The sequence below is a fragment of the Cnephaeus nilssonii genome, assembly GCF_951640355.1.
Source record: "Cnephaeus nilssonii genome assembly, chromosome: X".
NCBI lineage: Eukaryota > Metazoa > Chordata > Mammalia > Chiroptera > Vespertilionidae > Cnephaeus > Cnephaeus nilssonii.
The window spans coordinates 122,319,835-122,331,999 of NC_137071.1; the positions used below are offsets into that span (position 1 = coordinate 122,319,835).

At 42.9% G+C, this 12,165-nt stretch overlaps 1 protein-coding gene across 3 annotated transcripts in view; it reads right to left on the reverse strand.

Moving 5' to 3' along the window:
• F8 (coagulation factor VIII) overlaps positions 1 to 12,165 on the reverse strand; it is a 90,226-nt gene that overhangs the window by 33,456 nt on the left and 44,605 nt on the right. For all 3 annotated transcript variants that reach the window (XM_079765226.1, XM_079765225.1, XM_079765224.1), the window contains 6 exons: positions 7,582 to 10,684; positions 6,084 to 6,219; positions 3,887 to 4,099; positions 3,121 to 3,349; positions 2,553 to 2,735; positions 599 to 715 (listed from right to left, as the gene is read on the reverse strand). In XM_079765226.1, the coding sequence (XP_079621352.1) occupies positions 599 to 715; positions 2,553 to 2,735; positions 3,121 to 3,349; positions 3,887 to 4,099; positions 6,084 to 6,219; positions 7,582 to 10,684 (3,981 nt within the window). The remainder of the gene's footprint in view (positions 1 to 598; positions 716 to 2,552; positions 2,736 to 3,120; positions 3,350 to 3,886; positions 4,100 to 6,083; positions 6,220 to 7,581; positions 10,685 to 12,165) is intronic.

Consider the following 12,165-nt stretch of genomic DNA (forward strand, 5'->3'; position numbering starts at 1 on the left):
GTTTCTGGTTCTGTTCTTGTTCCTCAGTCTATGTTGTTCATCATTTCCCCTAGATGAGCGAAATCATGTGTCACTAGAGATATACTTATAAGAATTGAATGTGCGACGAGCAATAATAGTTATGCTGACAGGCAAATGAATCAGTCTGTAGTGAGTTTCTTTCTGGACCAACAGTTCTTTTGAGACCCAATATCAATGTCCACCAGTTCCTTATGAGTACATGTCGGCACTGACCCCTCAGCTCTGGATGGTGGACAAATGGTGGTAATGCAGGTCCGACTCCCTCTGGTTTGGTCTCGGCCGGACCCAGGGGCACGGCTTCACCCGGATCCAGGGGCCCACGGCCTCACCCGGACCAGGGACCCAGCCTCACCCGGATCCAGGGCCCACTCTGTATTTAGAGCTTCAAGTTCAAAGTGTTCAAAGCTTCAAGCATAACCACCTTCCTCTGAAGACTCATAATTTCTACCAGCAATATTTATTTCAGATTCCCTAATGACTGTGAGTTTGTATTTATTAATTGACAAAGGCAACCTCTCTAGGAAGGAGAAAAGGTAGGTTGAGTAGGCAGCTAGCCTCTGCCCATATCGCTACTCACTCTTGTTGTACACCAGGAAAAGAGTGCTCATCCCAGCTTGTAGGTGTTCGCCAACAAGGCATTCTATCCGCCAAATTCCAACTTTGGATGGTAGCATTTCCACGGTCTCAAAAACCCCTTATAAAAAACAAAAGGAAAAAAAAAACCACATTTCTTTTCACTAAAAAATGAGCATGAGATACATTGGCTTATGCAGAATATCAACAGAGATCTACCGAAGTCAATTCCACCACCGATGGATCCTTAAACCCAAAGTGCTTGCTATCGGTCCCCTATTTGGGGGCACTGGAGATTGAGTTTTTATTTATTTATTTATTTATTTATTTATTTATTTATGAGAGAGAGAGAGAGAGAGAGAGAGAGAGAGAGAGACTTGTTCCACTTATTTATACCTTATTTATACATTCATTGGTTGATTCTTTTTTTTAAAAAAAAATATTTTACTGATTTTTTACAGAGAGGAAGGGAGAGGGAGAGAGAGTTAGAAACATCGATGAGAGAGAAACATCAATCAGCTGCCTCCTGCACACCCCCTACTGGGGATTTGACCGCAACCAAGGTGCATGCCCTTGACCGGAATCGAACCTGGGACCCTTGAGTCCGCAGGCCAATGCTCTATCCACTGAGCCAAACCGGTTAGGGCCATTGGTTGATTCTTATACGTGCCCTGACCAGGGATTGAAGCCCAAAACCTTGGCATAACAGGACGATGCTCTAACCAACTGAGCTAGCTGGCCAGGCCTGGAGATTGAGTTCTGACAGCCTCCCACCCTGGCAAATGGGAGAGAGGGCAACAGAATGCTTTGATGGCAGAGACAGGAGGAAGCTACTGCATTAGGCCTGTACTCAGGGTTTTTCAGAGCCACAGGTGTGTTTCTCATTGACCAGATGTGGGTTCCCTGGGAGAGAAAAGTCAGGGAGTTCCTCCCAGATGTAACCCACTGGAGCTGTCTTGAGGGATAAAGTAACTCCATCAGCAGAGAGCTGGAAGTGCATGCTGAGGGCCTAAGGAATGAGTGAGCAATCACTTGGGCTAAAGGTGGAACCAACCAACCAGGTCAAGGGGATTCCATGAAAGAGGGTCCCCAAAAGAGCCCCCTGAAAGTCCCCTGCAAGAAGAGTCAGTTTTAAATAACTTCCAGGTAGCCCAGCTGGTGTGGCTCAGTGGTTGAGCGTCGACCTATGAACCAGGAGGTCAGGGTTCGATTCCCAGTCAGGGCACATGCCCGGGTTGGGGGCTCAATCCTCAATTTGGGACATGCAGGAGGCAGCTGATTGATGTTTCTCTCTCATTGTTGATGTTCCCCTCTCTCTCTGGCAGTCGGACATCCTTAGCACTGCCACAGAGGTGGGAGCGGCTTCTGCCATCGCTGCTGCACTCACCAGCTGTGAGCCCGGCTTCTGGCTGAGCGGCGCTCCCCCTGTGGGAGCACACTGACCACCAGGGGGCAGCTCCTGCGTTGAGGGTCTGCCCCCTGGTGGTCAGTGCGCGTCATAGCAACTGGTCGTTCTGCTGTTTGGTCGATTTACATATTAGCCTTTTATTATAAAGGGACAGTGGAGAACTAAAATGCAGTTGTGTTTTGATCAACACTGTAAGTAGTACTTAACATATTGGTAACAGACATAAGTCACTTCTTGGATAACTACTGGTGCCATGTAGGATTTAAGATGGAAAAAAATCCCTTCTTTTCCTAGGAAAGTGCTACACCATGAATTATCCATTTATTCTGTTCTATTTCCTTTATAGCACATTATCTGTACCTGAAATGATCATATTCACTTACTAATTTATTTGTTATCTTTCTGTAGGGTAAAGTTACTTGAAAAAGTAAGTTACCCACGAACAGGAAGCTTTCCTGCTTTTTTCACGGACCATATCCCCAGTGCCTAGACCATTTCAAGTAAATACACAATAAGTCCAGTAGGTAAAAGAGCACAAACCAGCCCATACCTGGATAGAGGTTGTAGACTGCCATTTTGTACTCCTCTTTTTTCCGTACAGTGAAGACGTGTCCACTGAAATGAATAGAATGGATGTTTTCATTGCTGCCCATGCTGAGCAGATACCATCGGATCCTTTGATCCTGAGCCATTACTAAGCCAGGTAGAGTATCCATCACATAGCCATTGATCGCTGGAGAAGGAGAACAGAGAAGGCTGTTAAAATTTATTTTTTAAAAAAATGATGTTTTAGTGATTGCAGAGAGGAAGGGAGAGGGAGAGAGAGAGATAGAAGCAGCAATGATGAGAGAGAATCATTGATGGGGCTGCCTCCTGCACTCCGGGAATCGAACCGTGACCTCCTGGTTCATAGGTTGACACTCAACCGCTGAGCCACGCCGGCCAGACTAGAAGTTTCTTTTCTTCCACCCCAGTCAAAAATATTGATTCTTTGAAGATTCCACTCCCATACACGCACTCTCAACTCATACAGTGTCCAAGCCTCGGGCTCTAGGTTCCTTTGTCATAGTGCACGCTGCTTCTCACAGTGAGTGATATTTGGGCGTGGGCTATATTACCATGGAAACGATACTTTTCTTTAAAAGCAGGGTCCTCCATCCGGATATCGCAGGGAGCCTTGCAGTTCCTTTCCATGTTTTCAGTGAAGTACCAGCTCTTGGTCTCATCAAAAATAGTGAAAAACAGAGCGAATTCCTTCACTGTCACTTGTCTCCCGTGAGCAGGGTTCAGAGTGTTGGCGCGGCAGATCAGAAGGGGTCCAATCAAACCCGAATGCATATCTTTCTCCTGAGAGGGAAGACACCAATCCTGTGAGTATAAGCTCCCCACTTCTAAACCAGCGTAGGTTTCTCATCAACTTTTACGCCAGTCCAACCTACTCCCCATCTTCCCACAGTATGATTCATCCTCCTCAGTAGATTTCAGAATGGTATTTCTAAAACACAAATATGCTATCTCCCCCCTATTTATTTTTTTTATTAAAAATTTAATATGTCTTTATTGATTTTAGAGAGAGGAAGGGAGAGGGAAAGGGAGAGAGATGGAAACATCAATGATGAGAGAGAATCATTGATCGGCTGCCTGCTGCCTGCCCCACACTGGGGATTGAGCCTGCAACCAGGCATGTGCCCTGACCGAAAATCGAACCAGTGACCTCCTGGTTCATAGGTTGACGCTTAACCGTTGAGTCACACTGGCTGGGCTACCTCCCCCTATTTAAAACTTCCCATTATGCTTAGGATAAATACCCAGATTCTTAGCAGATATTGCAAAGACCATTTCTTTTAAACCAGAAAGCGGCCAGCACAATGTAGACCTGCTTACCAGATCAACATCAGAAAAATAAGCCCAGGCTTTGCAGTCAAACTCATCGTCAGTGGGCGCCATCTGATGTTGCACTTTCCAAAAGTAAATTCTGGTGTCATTGGGCTCCACAAACTTTTTTCTAGGTTCTGTTCCTTGCCTCTGATCTTCCTCATACGAAATAAGGCTGGAGTAGAAGGAGTACGGACGAGAGGCCTGGTTTTTGAAAGTTACCTGCAAAGCAAAAAAGAAAAAGAAAAAGAGTGCAAGTATTTTAGCGTTTACATCCCTAATCATGATGCCTATTTTGGCTCTGTCCAAGTTTTAATACCCAGAGAAAGTGGTACATAGGATGGATATTGTAAGAACCCAAACCTAAAGATCTATAGAGCAAACACTGAGTAATTTTTGAATTAACAATGTTTTAAGGCATAGATGCAAAGGAGGAAATTCCTAAATACTAAAAGCAATTCCAGCCCTGACTGGTTTGGCTCAGTGGATAGAGCGTCGGTCTGCAGACTCAAGGGTCCCAGGTTCGATTCCGGTCAAGGGCATGTACCTTGGTTGCGGGGACATCCCCAGTGGGGGGTGTGCAGGAGGCAGCTGAATGATGTTTCTCTCTCATCAATGTTTCTAGCTCTCTATCCCTCTCCCTTCCTCTCTGTAAAATTCAATAAAATATTTTTAAAAAAATAAAAATAAATAAAAGCAATTCCAAAGTAAAAGGGAAAATACCGCCACAGGGGGTTTAAGAGACAATAATCTCAGGACTTGGTACTTAAGGTTCTTCATGACAAATTTCAGGATGAATGCACATAATCTTTTTAAAAGCCTCGTTTTCAGATTTGAAAAAATGATACATGTTTCATAGGACATATGAAAAGTAAAATAAAAATCAAGGCACCATCCCATAATTTTGTATCCTTCTTTATCCTTAATGTAAACCATCAATTGGGACAATGATTGACGATTTTGGGAAAAAAATAAAACTAATTGGACCTTTGGCTCCCACAATGCACTAAAATAACTTTGTCTATAGAAATTATTGATGGATTAAAAAGTTAATTTTTAAGAAATTAAATTGTAAAAGGAAGTTCAAGAAAGTATACGTGATTTTAAGAAAAAGTCTCTGTATGGGGAATGATTTTTATAAACATGAAAGTGGCATAAAAAAGATTATAGGTTACTTCCTGTTTTTAATGTAAAAACCACTATATATAAAATTAAGAGACAACAAACTTGGAAGAATACTATTTATTAGAATGATCAATGATCATTAATAAGTCAATGATCTCATAATATATGAGGTAATATAAATTAATAAGAAAAGCACTCCCTCCAAAATTATCAAAAGTGCAAAGAACATTAACAGATCATTCATTACAGAAAGTCTTAAACTGTTCACATACATTTCACTTTTAGAATTTTATCCTAGGAAAAGTTGTGATTGCAGCATTATTTAAATAGTGAAAAAAGCCTATTATAGGGTTATTCAAAGTGCATGGATAAGTAAATCATAAATTCATGTAATCAGACTATTATGCTATCACTTTAAAAAGATACTTAGGAAGTATTTATTTATTTATTTATTTATTGTTTAAAGTATTACAAATAGTAGTACATACACTGAGTGGCCAGATTATTATGATCTCTGAACGCATAATAATTGGGCCACTCAGTGTATATATATATATATATTAGAAGCCCGGTGCATGAATTTGTGCATGGGTGGGGTCCAGCCAGCCTGGCCAGGGGGAGGGGACATGGGCGGTTGTCCGGCCTGCCTGCTGGTTGAACTCCTGGTCGAGGGGACAATTTGCCATATTAGCCTTTTATTATATAGGATATACACTGAGTTGCCAGATTATTACGTGTTCAGAGATCATAATAATCTGGCCACTCAGTGTATGTCTCCTTTTCTTTTTCCCCATTGAACTTAGGAAGTATTTTTAAATGACATTAGAAATGTTTATGATGTAATATTTAATCAAAGTAGAAGTAGAATTATACATTGTGTAATTTTGAATACATAAATAGAAGAATACATAGGAAAAAGATAAGGACATACACCAAAATGATATTTACGAGATTATTATTAAACTTCTTTATTTTCTATATTTAAAATTTTTCAAAGATGATGATAATACATTATTTTTATACTCAGAGACAAAAAATACACAGGATTCATTTCCTTGTGATTCCATTGTCCTCAACTCACTCTGATATTGTCTTCGACTTCTGCTCTTATACATGGCCCCAGGAGTCCCAAGTGCTCATTCAGTTCTCCACGGTATAAGGGCTGTGTAAAGGAGCCATCGGTAAATTCCTGGAAAACCACCTTCTTGAACTGAGCCCTGAAGACAAAAACAGAGGAAAAGCAATATCCTTATGGACCAGGTGTGTAGAAACACCTTTCTTTTTTTTTTCCTTTTTAAAAAATATATTTTTATTGATTTCAGAGAGGAAAGGAGAGGGAGAGAGAGATAGAAACATCAATGAGGAGAATCATTGATCGGCTGCCCCCACACACTCCCCACGGGGGATGGAGCCTGCAACCTAGGCATGTGCCCTGACCAAGAATTGAACTGTGACCTCCTGGTTCCTAGGTCAATGCTCAACCACTGAGCCATACTGGCTGAACAAGAATGTTCCAGTTTCAGGGATTTTGCACTTCCCGTTCCCTTTGTGTGGACACATTTAGAGCTCTGTCAGCTGGTCTATCGTCATTTAGGTCTCAACTCCATAAAGGATTTCTCTGAGCACCACAGCTAAAGTAACACCCCAGTGTTACTCTATCATATTATTCAATTCTATCATCTGAATAGCATCATCAAGACCCCCTATTTATTTTTCTATTAATTTATTATCTTTTGCCCTCCCCAATAGAATGTAAGCTCCTACTTTGCAGCAATCATGCCTACAAAATTGTCTGGTATGTAGTAGGTGCTCAATAAATATTTGTTGACTCTCCTTATGTTTACCTTCCAAATTTCTCTGTTTTCTCTCCCCTGCCCAACCTCCTTCTATTCCCTAAATTTGCTCTCTGTACCCCAAGCACCATGAAAAACAACTTTTCCTACATCCTCAACTTTTTTGACACACACTTCACTTCTTCCTCCTGCCTCTTTATGGCCCTCTCACGACACCATGTCTTTTACTGCAGCTCATAAGGCTGATAACGTTGACTTTCTGCCTACTCTCCATTGCTGCTTCTTGACTCTGACACTTCTACCCTTCTGTAAGCCCCTCGCCTTCTCCATCCCACCAGAGTACGAGTTTCATCTGGATTTACCATCCTCTTTCATTGTTGGGCTCATCTAACCTCCCATTTCCTCCTCAGCTTCATCTAGACCAGTGATGGGCAACCTTTTGAGCTTGGTGTATCAAACTTTGCCAAAAAACTGAGCATAACTCGGGTAGTGTGTCACTTTGAGGAAAAAAACATTATTTCGCAAATGTCTCATCCTCAGGAGCAGCAAATGTTTCATCCTCGGCATGCGGCCGCCTCAGAATTGAACCTGGGACCTTTCAGTGCTGACACGCGTGTCATAGGTTCGCCATCACTGATAACGTTTCCATCTGGTTCTCAGGGGTCTTCTATAAAACAATCTGGAGTCACACTGCTGCAAATTGGCTGTCCCTTTCCTATTGTTTCAGTATTTGGTAAAATCAAAGGTCACCATAGCAGGACAAAGGAATAATCAATATACCCATACCTGTTTCTTGGTGCATGGGGGGATTTGCTCAATCCATAATCCCAGAGCCGCTCCACTGCAGCAATAAAATAGTGTCGTGTTCTCTTTTGAAAGCTGCGAGGGCCCTGACTTCCATCCTCACCATATATGTCAAAATCTTCTCTCTTCGTTTCCATTGAGAAGGTATCATCATAGTCAATGTCATGTTCCTCTGGCTGAAGAGGAGTAGGGGTTATTTCCCTTTGATGGCTTTTCAAGACTGGTGGGTTTTGAAGGCCCAATCTTCCAGTCCCACCTTGTTTTGCCCCGGTGGCTTCACTTTGGGGCTTATCTTGTCTTTCGTATATTGATGCCAATGAATGACTGTTTTCATCAGGGTCTAGGGGTGAAATGGTGTCTTTTGTCTTAAAAGCTATGTTTTGTTGTGACTTCTCTTGGGATTTCCACTCTTCTCTTGGTATCTGGGTAGCATATTGATTATCCCAGGTGAAGAGATCTAGCAGCTTGGAGGGAGTCTTTTCAGAGCTTTCGGTTGCCCACTTCAGAAATGCCATTTTTCCAGGCCTATTTACTTTGTTCAATTTAACAGCGTCCTGTGTTTTCGGAAGGAAGATCTCTTCTACCAGGTCCCGGTGGCCAGGAGAACCATTGCCAGTTTTCATAGGTGAAGAGTCTACCTGATGAATATGAACTTCAGGAAGTGATTCCACTTTGCCAGATGCTTCAGACAAGCCTGGTTTCAAGAGAACAGTATTCTCAAGTTTCTTGTGTATGAGTGAGTTTGTAGCATTTTCTCCCAGAGAGCTAATGTTTTTTTGACCTCTAATCATTTCCATTAGGAAGGCTAAAGAAAGATTTCTTTTGTCTCCTTGTAAGACATGACTGCTTTCTTGGACTTCCGAACTCCTTTCCCTAAAGGTATAACTATAGGCTGGTGCTAGAAGATGAGAAGGGTTGTCTTGGGGTGGGATCTTGGTCACATCTGTAGGTCTAATTGATGGAAATGCTGATGCCTTTACAGTAGGTAATGCAGAGTCATCTGTTTGAATGATGCCAAGAGTTCCCATAGAAAAATCTGGTAAGAGGGACCGAGTAATGGCCCTTTTTTTCTTGTCATGGTACTCTATCTGTGTGAGGGTGCTCTGGGTCAAATATTTCATGTTTTTGGACCACTGGGTTGAGGCGTCATTCAAAATTATGCCCCCTTCAAGCTTTATTTCTTCTTTTGGGCGTCTAAAGCGTTTTAAATCCCGCTTACCACGCCGAGCAATAACACTCTGTGGACTTGGATTAGGAGATAGCCTTGTGGTGTTTGGATACTTCTCTGCCACTTGTTCTGTTTGATTTCCCAAGCCTTCCAAGTTTGCTTCCTCCCTTATTTTTGAGAAATGGGTCATGTGAATCCCTGCTCTAGTTGCTGAATCATTTAATGACCTGGTGCCTTGAAGTGTTGGAGTATATGTGCCCTCATTTAAACTGTCTACATTTTGCTTAGTGCTTAATAAGGAAAGGTTCTTTAGGAGATTCTTAGTGCCATTCACTGTATACACGTCAGGCAAAACTACGTTCTCTTGGATTAACTTTTCCTTCATTCCTATCTCTTCCTGGGATCGTTTTTCTTGATTGTGTGTATCATTTCCTTGGACATTAGTCAAGTTAGTAAAAAATATGCCTTTAGTGTTTGGAGAAATCATCTCTTTGAGTCCCTGGTCCTTTGCAAATTCATCCTCTTCTACTACCACTTTATTCTTCTCTGACAAGAGGTTCTGATCTTTCCCAGGTTTTCCTGATCCTAAAGGTATTAATTGCTTTGGATCAGGCCTTTGTCCAGAGCTTAGGGAGTTCTTGTCATGGGTCTTTTTCATCCAATTTGCTGAATCTGGCAGGATGGATGTATCTGGATTTTCTGCACCTACTGGAACAGGACCCTCTTGTTTATGGTGGACCATTTCCATACTTTTTGGTGAAGTTGTTTTATCTGACACATAATTTAGCCCCAAAGCTGTAGTATTTTTGTCCATGAGCGTTTCATCATGAATCAAAGAAGTCACTTCTTGAACCTCATCATTACTTTTTAATGGAATATCTTGCCAGACTGATGTACTATTCTCAATTAATAATGTTGGGCCATCAGTGTGAGTCTTTCTATTCATCGTTGAGTTAACTGGTGCCTTGTTTGTCTTTACTAAGGAGACATTAATTTTGAATAAAGAATTATCTTTGGTCAGTGAAGCAGGTTCATGAACTCTTTCCTCTTTAAATAACCTATCACTCTCCATTGATGATACATGTTCTCCTAGTGAACTTTCTTGACTATTCATTAAAGCTGCTTCTAACAACTTGGAATCATTATCTCCCTTACTTAAGTCCAAAGGCACACCAGACCCAATAAGGAGAGATGCGTTTTTGTCCAATACAATGGTGCCTAATTGATTACTAAAGTGAACTGGCATATTTGGGGGTCCTAAAGAGCCTGTCTTTTCAGTACCTGCTGTCAACTCTTCTGATGGAATTGTTGGTAAAGTCGTTAGATTGTTTGATAAATTAGAAATTGTTAAATCAAGTTTCTTTGAGTCTACTTTTATAGTTGACCCCAAATTCTCGTTTGATCTTAATTGTAGTTCTGGCTCAGGAGTAAATACTCTGTCCCTACTGTTATGGAGTTCTGGCCTGAGATGTGCCATTTCGGATGGGCCTTTGTTTCTTTCTGTTGGTCCAGGTAAATGATCATCAGCCTCATATGTGGTTTCTTGGAGATCAGATAAGTATAATCCAGGTGGAGTAGGGTTCTGTCCCATGAGCATCAACAAATCATCAGGGGAAACACTTTGTACTTCATGCAGCGGTGTTCGCTCTCCAGACCAAAGCTCAATCTTCTCCATATCATTTTCTGGAGCTATAGTGACTCCAAATTGATTTTGCCCAGTGCTGGGGTGCCTTGAATTCTGGGAGAAGCTTCTGGGTCCAATGACATAATTTTCATTCAGCAAGGAAGTTGGAATGTCTTCATATGTGTCCTCATAATAATCACCAGTGTTTCTGTTGTTACAACTAGAAACCTTCAGTAAGGCTGTCATGCCTCTGTTCCGAAAGTCTGAGTTGTGGCACCCCAGAACCCACAGACCTGGAGATGAGGAAGAATAAGACTCTGGTTACTCATAACCAAGGTACTAAGCTAGTTTTGTGTTAGAGGGTATCTCCTATTCCCAGATGAATGAAAAAATACTAGTTGGTACCATTATATTATAGGTAACTAGACACCCAATGCACGAAAATTCGTGCAAGAGTAGGCCTTCCTTCCCTCGGCTGCTGGCACCGGCTTTCCTCTGGCACCCAGGACCAGGGCTTCCCTCCTCTGGCTGCCCGCAGGCATCCAGGACCCTGGATAGCTTCCCCAGGGCCACCCACAGGCACCCGGGACCTGGCTGGCTTCCCTTCGTCAGGAAGGACATCTGAAGACATCTGGTTTAATTAACATAGTACCCTTTTATTATTATAGACTAGAGGCCCGGTGCATGAAAATTCATGCACTGGAGTGGGGGTCCCTCAGCCCGGCCTGTCCCCTCTCACAGTCTGGGAGCCCTCAGGGTTGGGAAGTGACCCAGCGATCAGGGGAAGGCGACGCCCCATCACATCTCTGATGCTGCCACTGCTGGCAGCGCAAGCCTTGGCCGGCCCTGGTTACCTGAGCCTCAGGCGGCCCTGGGCGGCTGGGCAGCCACCACCTGAGGCTTGCCTGTGCCTCGGGCCGGCCCTGGGCAGCTGGGCAGCCACCATACAAAGTTTGCCTGTGCCTTGGGCTGGCCCTGGGCAGCTAGGGGGCTGAGGGGGCTGGGGGATTCCAGAGGCAGGCGCGTGGAGCGGCCAGGCCCGGCGGGGGGCAGGCCCAGCCTTGCCGCATACCTGCCACCCCAGTGGGGCTGAGGGGACTGGGTGCTGCCATCTTGTGGCTGCGGGTGCTGCCATCTTTGAGGATGTGGCAGTTAATTAGCATATTCCCTCCTTATTGGCTGTGGGCACCACTATCTTTGAGGGCAGGACAGTCAATTAGCATATTCCCTCCTTATTGGCTGTGGGTGCCACCATCTTTGCAATGGGATAAGGGTCAATTAGCATATTCCTTCTTTATTAGATAGGATTGGGTTAAATTTATGACACATGTAATAGTAGCTTAGCAATGGTAGCAAAAGTGAGATTTGCATGGCTGCTGTTGTGGTATATCTGTTTGTGATCATAGGAAAGGATTGTGATTAAAAGCGAATAGATGTTGGAATAAAAATGGAGAAATGTAATTAGCATGCACAATAGTGGAGAGTCTTAATAGTCACACAGAGCTCTAATGATGACAATGCCTTAACTCAGGAAAGGTTATATAGGCTAGCTGTTACTGCTATATAACATAGTGGCACAGGTTCTAGAGTCAGATTGCCTGGATTCAAACCATAGCCCTTCAATTTACCAGCTGTGTGACTTTGAGCAAGTCAACTGAGCTCTCTGAGTTCTAGTTTTCCAGTTTATAAATGAGGCTATAGTATCTAGCCCATCATACAATGCCTTCTAATCATATAACACAATGCCTAGCATCCACAGCATCACCAATTTGCA